The following is a 21,249-nucleotide window of genomic DNA, read 5'->3' as shown; positions in this document are numbered from 1 at the left end:
AGCCCCACGTCTGTCTCTGCGCTGACAGCTCAGAGCCTGGAGCCTGCTTTGGATTCTGTCGCCCTCTCTCTCTGCCTTCCCCCCGCCATCAAAAATAAATAAAAACAATTACAAAAATTTTTTAAGAATGGTTAAAATGAGCACCTGGGTGGGTCAGTCGTTAAGTGTCCAACCCTTGGTTTCAGGTCAGGTCAAGATCTCAGGGATCGTGGGTTTGAGCCCCGTGTTAGGCTCTGTGCTGACAGCATGGAGCCTGCTTGGGATCTTCTCTCTGCTCCTCCCATGTTCATGTTTCTCTCTCTCTCTCTCTCTCTCTCTCTCAAAAAAAAATATTGTTAAAATGGCAACTTTTGTTATGTGTATTTTACTGTAATTAAATGTTCTGTAGATTTTTAATAAAGTTTTCTCATAATAATGATTTTTTTAAAATCCATGAGACTGGGAGAACTCATCAGGAGAGTGAGTGCAGACAGCAGAGAGGTCCAAGGATGGAGTCCTGGGTTACTCCGCTGTCAGAGGCGAGAAGGAACCAGTGAATGCAAATGAGAAATGTAACCAGTGAATGAGAAGGGACCCTGGGACAGTGTAGCACTCTGGATGCCAAGTGACAAAGTTACTGCTCATTTTAAAACTCTTCTCCTAAGAGGGGTTGCTTCTTGGATTCAGTCAAGAAAAGGGAAATTCAAGATTTGGAAAAATGAGTAACATAATTATTTACTTATTTTTTGGTATCTTCTAGAAAGAAGATCTGGATATTGTGTGTGAGAGGTTCACTACAAGTAAACTGCAGTCCTTTGAGGATTTAGCTAGTATTTCTACCTATGGCTTTCGGGGTGAGGTAAGCTAAATATTAAGGAAATGAGTAAAATATTCTCCTGTGATAACATTTCTGCCATTTCTCAACATAGAGGTAAGTAAGATATGATACTTTCTACTTGTTAAACATATGCAAATTGAAAAATCTTAATTAAATTCAATTTTCTAAAACCAAAGATTGTTCATAAATACTTAATACACTGAAAATTATTTTATCTACAGATACAGCCCCCTCCTCCCCTCCTGCCAGGATGTTTGGTATCTTTTGATGGAGAATGCAACACCACCTACAAAGTTTTTTTGGTCAGATAATCAAATGTGAATCTGATTAATACTTATTAAGTGCCAGTATTGAGAAAATATAGGAGGCAAGGGAGCATGGTAAATGATACAAAAATTAGGAAACTACATGATAAAAGGCTTGTTTGTGTCCTTCAACAAATTAAGGAAGAGAAGTGGAGGAGGGAACAAGAACCTGTAATTTAAAAGAGGCTTAAGAAGCACGTGAACCAGGGCGCCTGGGTGGCTCAGTCGGTTAAGCCTCCAACTTTGGCTCAGTTCATGATCTCAGGGTTTGTGAGTTGAGCCCATTGTCGGGCTCTGTGCTGGCAGCTCAGAGTCTGGAGCCTGCTTCAGATTCTGTGTCTCCCTCTCTCTCTGTGCCCCTCCCCTGCTCACACTCTGTCTCTCTCTCTCTCTCTCTCTCTCTCTCTCAAAAAATGAATAAACAGTAAAAAAAAATTTTGTTTTTAGAAAAAGAGGCATACGAACCAGTTCCAATATATTAATCTTAGTTGGATCTTGATTTGAGCAAACCGTAAAAAAAAATTTTTGTGTTGGATATTGAGCACAGATTGGTTATTTCATAGTATTGAGAAGAAATTGTTGATTTTATGGGTATAAAAAATAGCATCATGTTTTTGGGCAGAGTCTTTTAAGATATATATGGAAATATTTATGAGTGAAATTACATGATATGTCAGAAGCATATACCATAAAAAGTAGATAAAAACATTTTAAGACCAAAATAGGATCTTAAAATTTTATAACCATACTCTGTTGGACATCTTTTCATTCAGTATATGTATAGGCCTATATAATTTTTAATAGTTATATTCTGTTCTTTTACATGAGTGTACTGTAGTTTCTTTAAGTGATTTCCTGTTAAACATTTATACTTTTTACCATTTTCCTGTTTGATGCTTTGGTGAATATTCATGTACATACAATGTGGTTTTTTCAATCACTGCCTCGGTAAATCTATAGAAATAACATTCATCGGTAAAATATGTGTACTTTTCAAATAGTTTGTGTTAGTTTCCTATTTTCGCCCTCCAAAAATTGCCATGTTCTTAGTGACTTAAAACGATAAAAATCTGTTATCTTACAGTTCTGGAGGTCAGAAGCCAGGGGTCCAGCAGGTCTCACAGCACTGAAATCAAAGTGTTGGCAAGGCTGTGTTCCTTTCTGGAGACGATTCTTTAGTGTACCAGAGAAATTGTTTGGAATAGTTATTTTGGGGAAATAATTTTTTGGAGAGTAATTTTTTGGAAATAATAATTTGGAGAGTAAAAGAGGGGATGGAACCAATTACTTTTCCCTTTAGGCCACTCTGTAGTCTTTCCATTTTTTATATTGTGTCTATATTACTTTAAATTTTTTAAATTAAAAGGCAGCTGTGACCTAGTCATTGCAATTCATATCAAACTGGGGTGGTCTCAAGCACCCTCTGGCTTAACAGTGAGCCCCGAATTATTCCAGATAGAAGCAATTTCATACTGTTTACCCTGAGGCAGCCCTGATTTTAAGTGTGCTTCTGGTAAAGTCCTAGGAAAGCAGCTCTGTTGTGGCTTTGCAACTTCTTGTGTCAGTTCCTAAGCCCATGGCCTCCTGGAGCCTTAGCCTAGCTGGAGAAGATCTTTGGGCTTTTATTTTACTGTAATTAAAACTGGGAAGATTGGGGCGCTGGGTGGCTCAGTCAGTTAAGCATCTGACTTCGGCTCATGGTTCATGAGTTTGAGCCCCACATCGGGCTCTGTGCTGACAACTCAGAGCCTAGAGCCTGATTTGGATTCTGTGTCTCCCTCTCTCTCTGCCCCTCCCCCCATCTCTCTCAAAAATAAACATTAAAAAAATTTTTTTTTAAAACCAAGGAGGATTTAATGAGGGATTTCTATGTGTTCTTTCCCTGGTTCTCAGCACTTTGTATGCATTAACTCTTGACGGTAGCTTTGTAGACTAGGTTCTGTTACTACCCTGTTTTACATCTGAGGAAACTGACCCTTCTGAAGTATTAATAGGAGCCCCTGGCTGGCCCCGTTGGTGGAGTGCGTGACTCTTGATCTCAGGGTTATGAGGACAGCCCCACGTTGGGTGTACAGATTACTTAAAAAAAATCAAGGAGGGGGAAGAAAGAAGGAAAGGAAAGAAGGAAAGGAAAGGAAAGAAACAAACAAACAAACATGGCCAGGGCACACAGCTAGAAAGTGACGAGCGGGGGATTGAACCCTGGCAGTTTCACTTCAGAGTCTGTTCCTGCTCCGTTTCTGGTGCGAAATCCCCTACAGCAGCAGAACCTCTGCCAATGGCATGCTGTCTTTCTGGCATTATGTACTGTTGTGCTACATACTCTATATATTTCGTGTCCGCCTTATACAGCTCTCAAAATCATTTACATCTGACATGATGAAAATTACCTCAGTTACGTCAACTAGGGAAACCCAGCCAGGACCTGGTAATCTCGGAGCCTGAGCCATGTTCCTCGTGAAGGAACCGAACCTGCCACAGGCTGCGTGTTCACTGTCTTCCGAGATGCTGTCACACAGACCCCATTGCAGTGCTGGTTGCATTTTTATGTGCTGTGATGCCTTTGAGAAAGGAGAAACAGGTTCCAGTGAGCTAGGAAACCAGTCTTGGTGCCAAGGTTGAGGGGAGGGAGTGGGGAGTGGTCATTTTCAAAAAATGTGTTGTGTCTCTATTTCATAACATTAAATTTACATTTCTAAACACGTAAGTTTTGAAAACAGTTTTGTGTACCAGTATGCGACATTATCCACTTGGAGTGCTCCCGTTTCTGAAGGCAACTTTTCAAATTGTTGGGAGGCAAATTGTTGAGAATATTAGTAAGCATGCCTGCAGTTCTGCTGCCTGAGCGCACTTGCTGCTGACACATTAGTACGTTGGTGTGTTTCTTTGCAACGACATGGATGGAGCGGGAGTGTATTGTGCTAAGCGAAATAAGTGAGTCGTAGAAAGACATACCGTATGATTCCACTCATATGTGGAACTTAAGAAACAAAACAAACAAGCAAAGGGAAAAGAAAGAGAGACAAACCAAACAACAGACTCTTAGCGGTAGAAAACAAACGGGGGGTTACCAAAAGCGGGGGAGGGGCGGGTGAAATAGGTGAAAGGGATTAAGAGTATGCTTATCGTGATGTACATAATTGTTGAGTCACTAGAATGTACACCTGAAATTCACGAAGAACTGTATGTTAGCTACACTGGACTTGAAGTAAATACTCTGATGTGTTTCCTTTTGGACTTCTAATATATATTTTCCCCCTGTTCTAGTAATATGCCACAAGTTCAATTTGATATCCCTGTTTTTACAGGTCATGAAAGTGAGTGAGCAAAAGATGCTCATCGTTGCCATTTGTTAATACAAAATGGAAGGGGAAATTTAGATTTAGATCACCTTTCTCGGTAATGAGGTGACTGACAGTGGGTGACCCAGCAGTCAGTCATTTCTTTCATTCCGTTTTTTTCTTCTTCCTTAGGCTTTGGCCAGCATCAGCCACGTGGCTCACGTTACCATTACAACCAAAACAGCTGATGCAAAGTGCGCATACAGGTATGGGGTAGGCTGCTTTTATTCATACATTCATCCTGAAATGTGCTTTTAGGCCTAGATCTCGAAGTAACCCTGTCTAAACACTAGTGTCGTCTTTTTTGACCAAGATTTTGAGTAAGTTTTCTTTCCTCTCTGGATTAGTTGATAATCCAGAGGAGTGATTATTAGGTAATAATCTTATTTATGGATTCTTAACACATAAGATGTGACGCATTATAAGTGCCTACAAACTCTGTTACACAGATGTATTCTAAGTAGGTGGCAGATGTGGATGTTCTTCTGCTCCCGTGCCCTATAGTAGGTTATTACTTTGATTACAGGTCTGTGGCTGGGGTGCTGGAGGCTCACGGTTCCTTTGCTGGCTTGTGAGCCAGCAGCTCCCCGCCACAGGTGCATGCCTGTGCTGGCTTGCCCTCCGCAGGTGGCCACTGGCTCTCTGTTGTGCTGATGCAGTTTTCAGAGGCTGACAAACAGCCTTGGAACAGAACAAAAACAGGATTTGAGGAATCAGAGTTACATCTTTGTTTTTATAAGCACTCGCCACTTACTCGTGGGAGACAGGTAGGAGTACCCAATCCAGGGGGACGGTAAAAAGAAATTTTTTTAATCCTACAGATTGTTCATAAATTAACACAGAAAATAGCCCTAACAATGGCAGTTCTGCCTGTTTCTCAGTCCTCAACAGAGAGATGTGTAACGTAATGGGAAAGGGGGCATTCCAGAGTATACAGCACTGTTGCTAGGAGAGTTTGACTCTTTGTGCATTAGACTTGCCCTAGGATCTGCGTGCACTGATATGATCAGAATTCCTTCTCACAAATTAATGTCTTCCTAAAATAGACTGGGACACAAACTCTGTTTCTTCACCTCTGGAATTATGTTACGCTCTTGCTTAGGACCTCCAGTGACCCCCCCCCCCCCACCAACTTACATAGTAGGATAAAATCCAGAGCGATCCCTAAATAGCACACCCTCCCACTGTGCCCGCCATCCACCTTCCAGCCTCTTTTCTCCACCAGTCCAGCTGCCATGTGTTCTAAAGCTTCGGAGCTTTTATGTTTTTCTCTTCCTGGATGGTCTTCCCTGCTTTCTCCCTGAAACTGTTCCTCCCTAGAGCCCAGATGAATTGTCATCCCTTCTGTGATGCTTTCACCCCCCTTCCTGACCCCAAGCTGAATGTTTCCTTCTCCAGATCACTTAGGACAGTGTTCTACACTTTAGGGAAAAGTCTGTCCCTAGATTGAGGGTTCTCCAGGGCCTTTCTTTATTACCAGGGCCTCTGCAGGTCTGTCGTGTGATGGCCCCTCCATGAATGATTACAGAATTACTGAAGACATTTTACTCTCACCATAAGCAATTTGCATTGTAGCTTGAAACTGAGGAACTGGGATGCCTGGGTGGCCCTGTCGGTTAAGCATCCGACTCTTGATTTCAGCTCAGGTCATGATCTCGTGGTTTGTGAGTTTGAGCCCTGCATCATGCTCTGTGCTGACAGCATGGAGCCTGCTTGGCATTCTGTCTCCCTCCATCTCTGCCCCTACCCTGTTGCTCTCTCTCTCTCTCTCTCTCTCTCAAAATAAAAAACAAACTCAGGAACTAAAAAGCAATGTTTGCTAGAATAGGGTTTTCTTTCTTTCTTTCTTTCTTTCTTTCTTTCTTTCTTTCTTTCTTTCTTTCTTCCTTTCCAATTGGAATGATAATGGAATAGTAGAAAAACAAAGAAATAAATCGTAATTAAGACAATATATAGGGGCACCTGGGTGGCTAAGTAGGTTAAGCATCTGACTTTGGCTCGTGCCATGATCTGTGCTGACAGCTCAGAGCCTGGAGCCTGCTTTGGATTCTGTGTCTCTCTCTCTTTCCCAAGCTTGCGCTGTATCTCTCAAAAATGAATAAATGTTAAAAAAAATTTTTTTTTTTTTTTAATTTTTTTTTTTTTCAACGTTTTTTATTTATTTTTGGGACAGAGAGAGGCAGAGCATGAACGGGGGAGGGGCAGAGAGAGAGGGAGACACAGAATCGGAAACAGGCTCCAGGCTCCGAGCCATCAGCCCAGAGCCTGACGCGGGGCTCGAACTCACGGACCGCGAGATCGTGACCTGGCTGAAGTCGGACGCTTAACCGACTGCGCCACCCAGGCGCCCCTAAAAAAAATTTTTTAAAGTGACAGTCTAATAATATGGCTATATTTTAATCTGTTGTGGTATAATTTTCTTTTTTACGTTTGGATAAGTATTCTGCTTCTGTTGGATATTAATAATCTCTTATTATTTTCTTCTAAGAGCAAGTTACTCAGATGGAAAGCTGACAGCTCCTCCTAAACCATGTGCAGGCAATCAGGGGACCCAGATTACGGTAAGAACGGCACAGGAGAGTATAAGTTGCTGAAAAACAGCGCTGCATAAATATTGAAATAAGGAATAATATTGTCTCTGAGTTTCCAAAGCAATAATAAAATGAAGTCTTGCTAGTTAAAAGAAACAGCAGATAATTACTCTCTAAACAAGAGGCGTGGTTATTGGCTTTTGTGGCATGGCAGCCTGTGTACTCCCTGCATCTTTTTTTATGGGGATGGCAGAAATGAATGGCAAGGTAGTTGGCATTGAGAGGACCTTGAACTCAGTTCCGGAAAGACTCGAGTGAAGAGTGTCATCTCAGTCTTGCAACTCAGTGGTTGTGTGTCCAGAGGCAAGTTGTTTAATGTCCCTTAACCTTGCTTTTCCCAACTATCAAATGGAACAAAGACTATCTGCCCACTCAGAGGTTGTTTGAGGAATATGATTGTATCATTCATCAGAAAAAGTCTAGTATGCTGCCTTTTTCTGTGGTGCCACATTTGGTCTCTTCCCATTGTGTGATCCCGTAAAGCACCCCACTGTCAGGTTATGCATGCCATCTTCCACCTCCAGTCCCAGCTAAGGCACATTTCCCTGAAGGCTCCTAGCCCTAGACTTGTACAGCAGGCAGGAGGCAGAAGTGAATGTGTGCTTCTAAGTGCATGTTAAGACAGATCCTGTATCCAGGGTGACCACAGTGTGATTTCCAAGAAGCCCAAATGATCTCAGAAATTGTATTATTATTCTTAGTTCGAAAAATACGTTTGGATGCCATATGATAGTACAGTTATTTGTAAATTTACATGTTTGCCCTGCTGAATTGTGTGCTATTGTGGGTAAGACTGTGCTTTATTTATCTTCGTATTCCCAGCACAAAGCAAAGAGCCTGTTGTAGAGAAAGCCCCCAGTACCTATTTGAGGAATCAGTGAGTGAAATGAGAAGCAGGAAAAATCTCTTTTATTTCCTTTGTTTGCTAAGGCTGGCTTATCTCTTGCCCCCTCCCCAGTCAGTGCTTAGAACTGTACTGTTGGTAAGTACAGTTTGATTCTCTGCTAGCCAGCTTTAGGTGGATAGCTTGGGTCTTTATTTCCATGTACTTCTGTGAATTTACAAGAAAAAAAATCTTCTTTTCAGGTGGAAGATCTCTTTTACAACATATCCACAAGGAGGAAAGCTTTAAAAAATCCGAGTGAAGAGTATGGGAAAATTTTGGAAGTTGTTGGCAGGTACAGTCCAAAATCTGGGAGTGGTTCTTTGAGGTGTCTCACCAAAGAAATGTGTTCCCCTGCTTATAAATTGAGAACCGTTTCCGAGCTAGGTGGAAAAGAGTACGCTGTGTTTTAGCCTACAGATGGTTTCTGATCAAGGTTTGGTCGCCAGTTCTGGGCTTTCTCTCATCTCCCGGGAGAGAGCACTTGGTCTCTGGATCGGTGAGGGTTCTTTGGTGGAAAGCAAAACAGACGAACTCCAGCTGACTTGAGCCTAAGAGAAATTTATGGGAAGGCTGGGAGTGACTCACCAAGTGGCAACAGGTGTCAGTAGTTGCTCCCTGGGGAAGACACGAGAACCAGGGTGGCTTCGAATTTTAGAGTGGCCCTGCTGCAGTTGTTTTCGTTCTTTTCCCGTCTCTACTCAAGCATCTGTTTCTTTGGAGAGTACATCTGATTGGCAGGGCCTGGGTACCCCCATCATGCGTTCCTGTCTGTGGGAGATTCCTTGATTGGCAGTCTAAGGGTCTATCGGATGGAATGGGGAAGAGGTAGTTTCCCAGAGGAAAGCTAGGGGTTCTTAAAAGAAGAAAGCGGAAGGCAGGGCAGGTGAAAAGAACATTATGTCCCCCACAGACTTACTTCATCTGCTGGTCCAGTGGATCCAGCATGGGCTCTCTAAGCCTGCGTGTCCTTGAATTGTAGCAGAGATCGGTTAACTGTTTTCCAGTATTTCTCAAAACTCCAAAATGAATAAAACGTATACTCCTGATAAAGTGGAACAGACTTATACTTCAGGTGTCTCTGCTTTTCCCTGGCGTTGTACAAGCAGCATCAAAATATTATCCCTGGAAATAAGAGAGTTCTGGTTGGCTGTTTTGGTTCTAGGTGTGGTCAAGTGAATTCCTAGTTGTTAGCTGAATAAATGCATTTTGCTAGACACAGTCCTTCGGTTCATGGGGTCCATGGGGGGAGGAATAATAAATAAATAACAGCCAACTGAGAAAAGGCTGGAAGATGCTGGAGCAGGGCCGGGGGCCAAGGAGAAAGCGAATGAGGAGGGGGGGGGGTGTCTTGAAGGGCTCTGAGGGAGAATAAGAGTTCAGGAGTTGTAAAGGCCAGGTTCTCAAGATGTAGCACCTAGACCTGTTGGGTCTGGGATAGTAATGCTGTAGGCGAGGAGGAGAGTGTGTTAAAGTACCCCTGCATCTACTCAGCTCCCTGTAAAAGCAAACAACCCTGGTTTTTGTTTGATTCTGCCACATTTGGCATTGATTGTCTCCATGATGTTTGTGCTGGCTTATTTTCCTGTGGGTAAAGTATGACATATGGAGATATTCTTGACTGTCTATATCTTTGTTTAAATCACTTAACCCCACCAATTTATTTAACCAAAAGGGGGTTCTGCCTTATATTGTGCATTAGGCGATTTCTTGCTGCTTACTGTTCTGTTGTCTTTCTTTGCCAGGTATTCAATACACAATTCAGGCATTGGTTTCTCAGTTAAAAAAGTAAGTGTTGGTTTTGTATCAGAAAAAGGGATGTTTTTGGTTTTTAAGAGTTCACCTGTGGAGGTAAGGTTGGGATGTTTCATTCACAGCTGTGAGACACAGTAAGTCGTATCTTCTGCTCTGTTTATCAGCAAGGCGAGACAGTGGCTGACGTTAGAACACTGCCCAGTGCCACAACTGTAGACAATATTCGCTCCATCTTTGGAAATGCTGTTAGCCGGTATGTTGATTATTCATATTTTAAGAAATCTGCATTCCACGTCTTGGTTTATTATTTATCACATTATTTTAGAATCTGTCAAGGTAGTACCTGCCTTAAGAGTTTGCTTTAATGAAATATGCAGGCTTCTTTCCATGGTTCAGATTCGTTCCTGGAGTCATTATTTCATGGAATCCACACTTCTTGGGTGCATGTTATCTCATAGATGCTCTGGCTGTCAATCAGTGTGTTCTCTCTAGTCTCGGTCTTTAAAATGTTTATAGGGTAGTAGAATTCTTTCATTTTCTAATGTTCCTTCTTTTCCTGATATTTCCCTTAACATCACTTTGGGACTTTGTTTGTGATCATTCAGCATTTATTAATTGCCTCCCATATTCTAGGCTTTGTGCCAGAAGTTAGGGATGTAAAGACAAAATATTTCCTGTCCTTAAAGACTTCCCTGTCTGGTGGAAAGCAGATTTGTAAATGTTACCAAGTCTACATTGTCAAGGAAAGAGTCCTGGCTAGACCTCAGGATTCTGCCAAGCCCAAAGTGCCTGTGTCATAAACTGAGGGAGAAATACTAGGAGCCCGCTGTGTGCCACGCATGCTCCAGATGCAGGCCATACACCGATGGAGAAGACAGACCCTGACTTCACTTTTTCCAAAGATCTTAGGAGCAGCAACAGTAGTCCCAGAGCCCAGTTTTCTACTTGAAAGGACAAATTATTCATTCTTTGAGCAAAACCAAGTTCCAAACTAGGGAACAGTCAACTTGCTTTTAATTACCCCTCTCTTACTGTTAATGAATTAAGTTTTTTAACTGTGTTCCTAGAGCAGAGGGAGAACCCTATTGTACAAGGAAACTTTTATGAGTTTCTTTTATATTTGAAGACTCAGAATTAGTCGTTACGAGATTCCTAGGGACTACAAGAGATTAGAAATCCCACAGAGCAGCCGTTCCCCAAAGCGTGTTTCCAGAATACCAGCCTCTTGAGATATCTGGGGGAAGAAAAGATTTGCTGGTTTATTGTGTGGCAGAAACAGCACAAGCTGTATTTTCTGCTCACAGCCTCAGAGTACACATTACTACATGACAGCTTCTAGCATACGCTCAGCAAATGCCTCACGAGTGCCTATTAATTGCTGAGCGCTGTGCTGAGAAACAGAGTAGGGCGTAAAGCAGAAATGCTTCTTGCCCTCAGAGGACTCATACCTAGTTGGAAAGACACATGAGATAATTATGCCATTCATGAGTGGTCATGTTAGATGTCTCAAAGGAAAAATATAAGGCACAACAGGAGAATCTCTCGGGGTCAAGGAGAGTGATAGTCAGAGTTAGGTACTTCTTTGATGAGGTTAAGCCCTGGCACGAAGGATATGGAGGAGTTAGCCGGCTATCAATAGGAGCTTTCCAGGCAGAGGAACCAGCGGGCAGAGATGAGTGAGGCTGAGACTTCCTTATTAACCCGCCTCCCCGTAAGCACAGCTCTGAGGAACATCCCCATTGTGGTGCTATTCATATAGTAAGAGGTTCAGTAGAAATGAGTCTTCTTGGAGTTTCGTCTTTGGGACTTAGTTACTAAGATACACAAGAGTTTCAGTAAAACAAGGTCTCGGAGCTTAAGGTTTGTGATTATGTCCCAGCAGTCAGGGCAGTGCTTGGCATATAACATAAGTGCTTGAAAACAGTGACTGGGTGGGCAGGTGGGTAGATGGGTGGACAGCAGGCGGGTGTGTGAGTGGGTGGTTGGACACATGCATGGATGCATGGGCCCAGAAGACCTCAACAAACCAAGTCTCTGGGTCCTTATTTGGCAGAATTCATTTATGGGAAGGAGCCCTCATTTTCCTGCTCTGAGTTTTTATACTGTTTGAATTTTCCATTATCTTCAAAATTTCTTTTTTCCAACCAGAGAACTGATAGAAGTCGGGTGTGAGGATAAAACCCTAGCCTTCAAAATGAATGGCTTCATATCCAATGCAAATTACTCCGTGAAGAAGTGTATCTTCTTACTCTTCATCAACCGTAAGTGGAAAAGGACGATGTCTGCAGGGAATTTTATGGGACCATGGAAAAATTCCTAATCCACAGGTTCGATTACACACAGGGAACCCTCATGCTGAAGTGTGGCTCGGTAAGGAGGTGTTCATACTTTCTGGCCTACGCCCGTTCAGCCCTCGGATACGTGCTCAGCGCTGGCTGGCTGTTGCAGAGGCCTCTTGATGCTTGCCTTTGAGAGGGAGCCCGGGAGAGGGCAACACAGACCCCTGTGAGTCCGAACAGCTTCCTCACCTGCTGGCGTCAGAACCTCATAAGCAGGCCCCAGGCAGATGTTCGTTCTCTCTCGAGATCAAGATTCACTGTTTGAATTGCACAGCAGGACACAAGGAGAGGGGTACCTTGGGTGTCATTAGCAAAGTTCCTTGCGATTTTTCTTTTTAGAGAATGAGTTATTTATGATACAGTGAGCAGTACCAGAAATCAAGGAGGAAATTAGCTAATGAATTTGGATTTTTGTGAATTTCCTCTCCACTCTTTATCTCTCTGCAGGCATATTGTTTACATGATCACTACTTGTTAAGTAAATAACTGTTTTGCATTCTGCTGCTTTTTACTTAATTGCATATTATATGGTTTTGAGAGACTGACAGGGGAACTAGAAATGTGTCTGATTGGGTTTTTAATTTTCCAGCCAGAGATGCATCATTCCATTTGTTTGGTACTTACCGTTTTTTTAATGTTTATTTATTTTGAGAGTGAGAGAACACATGCAGAGGAGGGGCAGAGAGGGAGAGAGAGAGAATCCCAAGCAGGCTCTGTGCTGTCATTGCAGAGCCCTACATGGGACTCAATCTCAATGACCCGTGAGATCCTGATCTGAGCCGAAATCAAGAGTCGGACACTCAACTTACTTAGCTATGCAGGCGCCCCAGCACTTACCATTTTTATCACATAGATCCTTTACCTTTCTTGTTTAAAGCAATTCACAATTACAGTTTTGTTTGCTTGCCATTGAAAATGGTATATTCCTTTGTTCCATTTATAATGATAACTAGCTATAAATGTCCCAGATTATACATGGGTTTTTTCTGAGAGAAACACAGTGCATGAGCAGAGGAGGGGCAGAGAGGGAGAGGGAGAGAGAGAATCTTAAGCAGGCTACACACTGTCAGCACAAAGCCCAACTTGGGGCTCAGTCTCATGAGTGTGAGATCATGACCTGAGCTGAAATCAAGACTCAGAAGCTGAGCCACCCAGGTGCCCCTAGATTGTACATGTTTTACAGCAGTTTTCAAAGCCATATAGAACAGGGAAGAGAGAGTCAATATTTCATAGACACGTTCTGTTAAACTGATCTATAATAGTAGGGTTTTTTCCTGCTTTATTAAGAAGGACTTAAGCCTGATGTGTAACAAAGTTTGCTTTTATCAAAGCTCAGAAGTATTTTTCATTTGTTTTTCCCAACCATGAAGAATCGCTGCTTTTTAACACATGTGTTGGCTACCGAACAGGCCAGCAGAAATCCGTGTAAGTGCCACGTGCGTAGCTCACGTCTGCGCTTCTGGTGAGCTGTTCACCGCACGGGCTGTGCATCAGTGTTAGCAGCCTGGTCATGATACCAGGTTCCCAGAAGTAGAGAGGTCAGACTTGTAGGTGTATCATCGGGTTATCTCCGCACTGCGTGCTCTCACTCGGGTGGTGGGACAAGGAACACTTGTCAATGTGTCTCCAGTCCAGAAATCGCAGCAGAGGGACTCTGGCCGTCCCCTTTCAGGTGCCCATACCTGCTCCAGGCCCGTGTGCTCAGGGCACGTGTCCCCAAGTACAGCAACACTGTTGAGGGGCTGTGGGGGTGCTGAGCACTCCGAGAAGAACGGTCTCTTCATTGATGAGATCACAGCCTCTCTTCTCATTAGAAATAAAACCACGGGACGTGTCCTTGCGACACCGACCCAGAAGAACAGGTCACCAGCGGGTCACCTGTCGGGGGAGAAAGGAAGGCTGTGTTTTCTGAAAATAGATCTTCCTCTGATTTTTGTCTTACCTCTCCCATCTTTTGGTGTTTTCCATCCACCCCCTTCCAACCTGCCTCATTTCCTAAATTACCTTAAATGTACATTCAGCTATCCGTACTGCCCGAAGTGTCCAGAAAACCTTCTTGCTCTCGTCGCTCAGTGGGGACACCCCACTGTTGGAACACTGCCCCCACCACACCAGGTACCCGGGCAGAATCGGTTGCTCTCTCCTCCCACCACTTAGCACACACCTCTCTTGTGCTCACCACTCGGAACTGGAGTTTACCCAGTCACCAGCGTATTGTCTCCTGTGGTGCCTGCGATAGGCGGCCAGCGTGTTGTGCTGCAGCATGAAGAGTCTGAGAGCCGATGGCTCACTGCCCACCGTGCCCAGCGAGGTAGTCCGCCCGGGCAGACTGAGGGAAGGGAAGCGCGCAGGCCGAATTGACCACCCTCCCGCGTATCTGTGACGTGGGTGAGCGGAGAGAGCCCCAAGCCCATAGTGAGACACGGCGACACGTAAAAGCGGCCTTCCTGGAGCCTGCTGTGGCTGTCGCTCCCGAAGTGTTCTTCCTGAGTGAATTCATGGCATGGTATGAATGTGCACCCGTTACCTCTCCCTTCGGGACAGTTTTGAGCCGTTACTTTCCTTTTATTTTCTAGATCGTCTGGTAGAGTCAACTTCCTTAAGAAAAGCCATTGAAACCGTGTATGCAGCCTATTTGCCCAAAAACACACATCCGTTCCTGTACCTCAGGTAACGTAGCAGCAGACGCCGCACCCAAGAGTCACAAGGAGCAAATCCCTTTCGGCCATCCTCTTAAAAGAGACGGGCTTGCCAGTAGCTCCATCGGAGTGAGTCCCGTGCGCTGCTGGCCAAAGGGTGTTCTGTCCTTTCTCACGGTAAAGGGCACGGCTTTCCTTCATGTATTCACTCATGCAGCAGAATCTCACTGAACGCCTCCCACGTGCCAGCCGCTGTGTTGGTGAAACAAAGGTGGGTAACAGGTCTTGTCCCCGAACCAGACGGAAACTGCCCCCTACCTGGCCCCCGTCTTCCTCCCCCAGGGTCCCTCCAGTGCCCTCTACTGACAGAGATTCACATTGTGGTCGCGGAGCACAAACCACAAAGCTGGGTTTGGAGCTGGCACAGCCTCTCCACTGACCTTTGTGTTAGATTTTAATGATAGAAAGTTCTCTCCTGTATGCTTGTTTTGATCCTCATAATACCGAAAAGTAAGTAGGGGACAGGACTGGATGAGAAAACCCATCCAGAGAGGTTAAGCGACTTGCCCCAGGTCACTCAGTAAGAAGTTCCACTAGTTCTGGAGAGATGGTAACAGCTGACGTAGAATTAATGTGCCAGGTCTGCGTGAAGTGCTTTACATAGATTTAATCCCCACTGTACATTGTGTCCATTTTACAAATGAGGAAACTGCAGCAAAGAACGATGATGTCAGTGACCTGGGGCTGCACAGCTGGAGAATCCTGTCGCTCCAGCTTGAGCTTGAAGTTTTGACCACTGTGTCATTTGGCCTTCCCAAGTCGGCTGGGGTAACTATTCTCTTTTACCCCTGTCAGTTTGGAGATCAGCCCCCAGAACGTGGATGTCAACGTGCACCCCACAAAGCACGAGGTTCACTTCCTACACGAGGACAGCATCCTGGAACGGGTGCAACAGCACGTTGAGAGCAAGCTCCTGGGCTCCAACTCGTCCAGGATGTACTTCACCCAGGTGAGGGCGGTCTCCGTCCGGCTGTTGCTCTGGTGCCTTCCCCACCTGAACGTGTGCCCCCTCAGATGGGAGAGCCCAGACTTCTGCGTGTTGCTTTAGACTGTCTTTCCAAGGATTGCTTTGGTAGTTTTTCTTTGGTAACATCTCCTGATTTGAACCTAACCACGAAGGTATTAGAATGTTAGCCCTCAGGGCGCCTGGGTGGCTCAGTCGGTTGAGCATCCGACTTCGGCTCAGGTCATGGTCTTACAGTTTGTGGGTTCGAGCCCCGTGTCAGGCTCTGTGCTGACAGCTTGGAGCCTGGAGCTGCTCCAGATTCTGTGTCTCCTTCTCTTTCTGCCACTCCCCCACTCATTCTCTGTCTTTGTCTCTCAAAAATAAATAAATGTTAAAAAAAAAAAAATTTGGAATGTTAGCCCTGGGCCTGGAGTCAGGAGGCCTGCGTTTACAGTCTGCCTCTATCTGGCACCTTAACCGACCCCTTAGGAAAACAGGCTGTCTGAAACAGAATACGGCACCGTTCCGTGCATTCTTCCCTGGGGATGTTCAGGAGGACACCAATCCCACATTCACGGGGCAGAGTGGCGAAGCAGGGGGGCGGCGGGAGGAGCAGGGCCCTTAGAGTCAGGCAGGCCTGGGTCACCACTGTGTGACTAACTTCCCCGGTCTCCACGTCTCCCTCAGTAAGGATTGAACTGGCCTTCCCCACATCCGAGGGTGGTTACAAGCAGTAGGTGAAAGTCTGCAGAGCCTGGCACCGTTCGCCTTCTTGTAATTACTGAGCTTCCCAGTACTTTGGATTCTCAGCTACTCCTGGCTGTCTGGGGCCTCAGTTTTCCCCTCTGTAAGATAAACAGGTGGATAATGCCATGTCCCGTGTCCCTCCCAGTTCTGACGATGTGATTCCAGGCAGCACATGGCGAGGGTGTGTTCAGAAGCACAACAGACCCCAGACCTGTAGAAACGGAAACGCTTTCCTGATTAATTATTCTGGGTTCTGCAAGCAGAGAGTGGGCTTCTGCGAGCCTACTTCACAGAAAACTTGTTAAGTCACCAAGCTGGCGAGTGCTTCACCCAAGACCCTCCACGGAAAGCACCTGGTTGGGAGATGGCCTGGGCACTGTGGTGAGATAAGTGCCGGTGGGGCAGCCCCCCGCCCCTGGAGCCCAGACAGAGGGCTGGGCAGAGTCCCCTCAGGTTGCTACCGATGCTACCCGAAAGGTTTGTGTGGCAGGCGGGCAGAAGGAAGTTCTCCCTGGGAACCAGCCCTCAATCTCCTGTGACTCTTGGTGGGCCCCTGGTGCCACGTGAGGCCCACGTCTCGCAGAGGTGACAGGCGCACAAATCCTCGCAGTGCCGTGGTGGTGAGAGCAACGCGCACGCCGTGAGGGTTTGTGCACCTGGTGTGCGCGGGTGAGGCCCTCAGCAGTGTGTGGTACGTGGGAACCATCACTGTTACTTGGTTTATATCTGTGGCTGCTCCCCGGCAACTGTGCACTGAGACCCCCCTCACCCCCCCGTGGGCAGGACTCCGTTGGGTGCCAGGGGATGCTCCATAGCCGGTTCCTGCCTCCACAGAGGTGCCCCAGCCTGCTAGAGAGTACATCTCACGAGAGAGGGAAAGAGGGACTCCTGCCCGGACTTGGGCGGTCAGGGAAGGGAAGGGAGGGATGCGGAGGCTGGGATCCGAAGGCTGAGTAGGAATGAGATGGGCAAAGGGGAGGAGGAATGAAAAGAGTTATTTCTGGCTGAAGAAACAGTGAAGAAAAGGCCTGGGGGGGGGGGGGGGAGGGCAGGAAGATGCGTGTTTGAGGTTATGGAAGTTCCAGGGTCCAGTGTTTACCCTGCTGCCAGTAGAATCACCTGGGAAACTTAGAAAACACCCTTGCCTGGGGCTTCTCCAGACTAAGAGCTCAGTCTCAAGGTGGCACATCAGTAGTTTGACAACTTTCCCAGGTGCTGTCATGTGCAGCCAGGGTGGAGCCCAAGCATGGGCCCGTTGGGGAGCTGGCCGAGGGGAGAGGAGGCTGCAGAGGTCCCCCCACGTAGACATTTCTGTTGGCATGTTAAGGAGCTTATGCTGAGGTCTGATGTGCCATTTTATGAAGAATCCTGTGGTCGTAGTGGGGCAGGGATTGCGGGGGAGCACGATGGAGACCCGCAGCTGTTTGGGAGAAGCAGAGGAGGGTCTGGGCAGAGGAGGTCGCTCCACTCACAGAGGGTTGAAGATCTGGAACTGCCGGGACCGGACAGGGCTTGGCTGGGGGCGGAGCAGGGGGACGGGCTCAAAGCAGGACACGAAGAGGAGGAGCACGCTGGCCGGGCCAGAGGGGCCACCCCTCGCTCTGTCCTAGCTGAGATCCAAGGAAGGGATCTGCCAGAGGTCCCGGGCTGTGTCTGTGACCGCACTGGGAAAAGAACTCCTCTTCCTCCTGGCCTTATTTTGCAGGAGTCAGATTCATTTAGTGGGCTTACGTTGTATTTTCCAGTAAGATTTCTGACCACTGTGTCTTCAGAAGGAAAGTGATTTCTGGATCAGACGGCCTGCCTCTGCTGGTGCGGTGGCACAAGCCTCGGAGCATTGCTGTGTGTGGTGGGGTCCCAACTCAGAGCTGTCCCACTCCTAGAGGGGAATCAGAATCCCTTCTCTCCTGCTTGGCATCTGTGCCTTGCACAACACTGTCCAGGGCCTACAGCACAAGCCCTGGTTTGCAATGAAACCATTTGGTATGGAAATCACAGACCCCAGGGGCTCTTGGGCTTGTTCCGACTCCATCAAGGTATTTCACTTTTCTGGACTTTAAAATTACTGTCTGCGAAGTATTTATGCTAATTTCCACTCCTATGGATATTACAGGAGCAAATGAAGCAAATGCAGTTGAAACTCAGGGCGGGGGTTGGGGTGCCGACCCCCTGTGCAGTTACAAATCTGTGTATAAGATTTGACTCCCCAAAGCCTTTAACTACTGGTAGCCTAGTGATGACTGGAACCTTACCGATAACGTAAACAGTCACTTAACACGTATTTTATGTATGTGTTACATACTGTATTCTTACGATAAAGTAAGCTAGAAAAAAGAAACTCAGGTTTTTAAGAAAATCATAAGGAAGAGAAAATACACTTATAATACTGTACTGTAAAAAACCTGCATGTAAGCGGACCCGTGGCCTTCAAATCTGCTCTGTTCAAGGGTCAACTGCATTTACTTCATTTTCCTGTGTGTGTTGCAAAGGTTTTATATTGTCCATGAAGAAAGGTTTTTTGGTTTTTTTTTTTTTGAGCAGAGTTGCTACTTTATTTGACTTTTTATTATGTAATTCGTTGAGTATTTCTAAGTATACATGGAAGTGGATAATACACAAATTATCCACGAACCTATCACCCAACTTCAACAACCAACATTTTGCCGTATTTGTTTTCCCTCTCCCTCTCTGGCTTGGGGGTGGGGAAAAGAATATTTTGTTAAATATATTTTTTTAATGTTTATTTACTTTTGAGAGAGAGAGAGAGAGACAGGCACGAGCAAGGGAGGGGCAGAGAGAGAGGGAGACACAGAATCCAAAGCAGGCTCCAGGCTCTGAGCTGTCAGCACAGAGCCTGACGTGGGGTTTGAACTCACAAACCTCAAGACCATGATCTGAGCCTAAGTCGGCTGCTTTAACCGACTGAGCCACCCAGGCGCCCCAGGGGAAAGAGTACCTTAAAGCACATTCCAGGCATTTACTTTTTTCCCTAGTACTTCGTTATGCATTTAAAAAAATTTTAAATATGTTTTCCTTATATAATCACAATGTCCTTTTATACATATCAATGATAATGTCATTTAATATCCAGTCCATATTCAGATATCCCAATTGTCCAAAAAGCATCCTTTTATAAAGTAGCTTTGTTCAAATCTGTATCCATTTAAGTTCCATTGTATTTAGTTGATCTGTCTTTAAATCTCTCTTACATCTCTTTGAAAGTAGAAAATCCCTGTACAATCTTTTGTTGTTCCTATTAGCTTATTCTAAAGGCTTCCTGTGGAATAATGCACATTTTTGTTTGGCTGATTGCTTCTTCTTAGTGTCATTTAACTTGTTCTAATTCTCCACATTTCCTGTAAACTGGGAATTCCTATAAACTAGCATAATTACACTCAGATTTAAAAAGCAGTTTGTGTTTGCCTTGTACTTTTGGTCACATCCCAGCAGGAGGCGCATACTGACTTGTTATGCATTTTGGTGATGAGACTCATCAGTGGGTTCAGCTGGTGACAGCCTGTTTCCTTCATTGTTAAGTTCTCCATGAATATTTAGCTTAATGGTTTCACCATTCATTGATGACCATTACCTGATTCTGTTATTTCACTAGGATTGCAAGATTGATTTTCTCATTTTATCATTTTTTCTACATTACTGAACTGTAATTCTTCTGTATACAATAACTTTCCCTCATTTGTTAGAGCTTTTTGGTTATCCTGAAATACAGTTCATACTAGAAAGTAAGGGTAAATGCTGAATTCTGTCTCTTTAATTATCAATGTGCAGAGGAATGAGTTGGTGTCCTAGCGATCTGCAGTGATGTTTAATGACTTTGTCCTCTCTCACTGTCTCTCTCTCTCTCTCTCCCTCTTCCTCCCCGTTTTTTCTTTTTCTCTTAGTATTTTATCATAACTGCTAACAAAGCTATATAGTTTAATTACATAGAGTCGTTTTTATTTTGGATGCTCAAATTATCCCATCTTAGACCAACGAAATCCCCTTCAAGCTGATCCTCTTGTCCTTATGACCCAATTCCATTAGTCTTTGATAGTTTCCTTGTTTCTGGCAAGAGAATATGTTGTAGACTCACTCTGTACTTTCCCAGCCCAAGCTCTGGAATTGGCCATTTCTCCAAGGAAATCTGGTTTATTTTAGTGGGATGGTATTTAGAGACTATAATCTGGGGCCCAGGGGTCCTTACTGCTGCTGGGTGGTCATTGACTTTAGTCCTTGCCAGTGGACAGAGCTAGGAAATATGTATGTTTAAAAATAGGATAGTGGTTGCCAGGAGCTGGTGAGTAGGGGAGAATGGGGACAAAGTTTCAGTTTGGGTGGATGAACAAGTTCTAGAGATGGATGGTGGTGATGGTTGCACAGTGATGTGATATACTTAATGCCACAGAGCTACACGCTTGAACATGGTTAAGTGGTAAATTTTGTGTTTATTTTACCACAATAAAAAAAGTGAAATCCTCTTATGGCAGGAAAAAAAAAAGACAAAAATAGGAGAACTTTACACTAATATTTCCCATTTGAAACCAGTTTTAAAATTATAAGGATTTTGTTGAACTTTCGAATTTTTTACTGGAATATCTGTTGAATTTCAAGTTCTGGTCAGAACTCCTATATTAGAACTACCTCTGTAACGACTTACCTGGTTCTGGCTTCTTTCTCCAGTACTGCTTCACTTTGGGACCAGAACGTCTTTTTATTTTTATTTAAAGAATTTTTAAAAGTAATCTCTACACTTTGAGGCTTGAACTCACAACCCCAAGATCAAGAGTGGCTTGTTCTACCAACTGAGCCAGCCAGGTGCCCCTGGAACC

General features: G+C 44.9%; 1 protein-coding gene across 2 annotated transcripts in view; it reads left to right on the top strand.

The window, feature by feature from the left end:
* The window catches only part of MLH1 (mutL homolog 1), a 43,452-nt gene that overhangs the window by 4,431 nt on the left and 17,772 nt on the right, over positions 1–21,249 (top strand). For both annotated transcript variants that reach the window (XM_019418653.2, XM_053904035.1), the window contains exons 3-11: positions 740–838; positions 4,596–4,669; positions 6,952–7,024; positions 8,141–8,232; positions 9,683–9,725; positions 9,857–9,945; positions 11,841–11,953; positions 14,608–14,701; positions 15,526–15,679. In XM_019418653.2, coding sequence (XP_019274198.1) covers positions 740–838; positions 4,596–4,669; positions 6,952–7,024; positions 8,141–8,232; positions 9,683–9,725; positions 9,857–9,945; positions 11,841–11,953; positions 14,608–14,701; positions 15,526–15,679 — 831 coding nt within the window. The remainder of the gene's footprint in view (positions 1–739; positions 839–4,595; positions 4,670–6,951; positions 7,025–8,140; positions 8,233–9,682; positions 9,726–9,856; positions 9,946–11,840; positions 11,954–14,607; positions 14,702–15,525; positions 15,680–21,249) is intronic.

Source organism: Panthera pardus, unplaced genomic scaffold (genome assembly GCF_024362965.1).
Source record: "Panthera pardus isolate Hobbes unplaced genomic scaffold, ASM2436296v1 HiC_scaffold_16, whole genome shotgun sequence".
NCBI classification, from domain to species: domain Eukaryota; kingdom Metazoa; phylum Chordata; class Mammalia; order Carnivora; family Felidae; genus Panthera; species Panthera pardus.
Note: the sequence above shows the minus strand (reverse complement) of the source record. Positions and strands in the feature narration are given on the sequence as shown.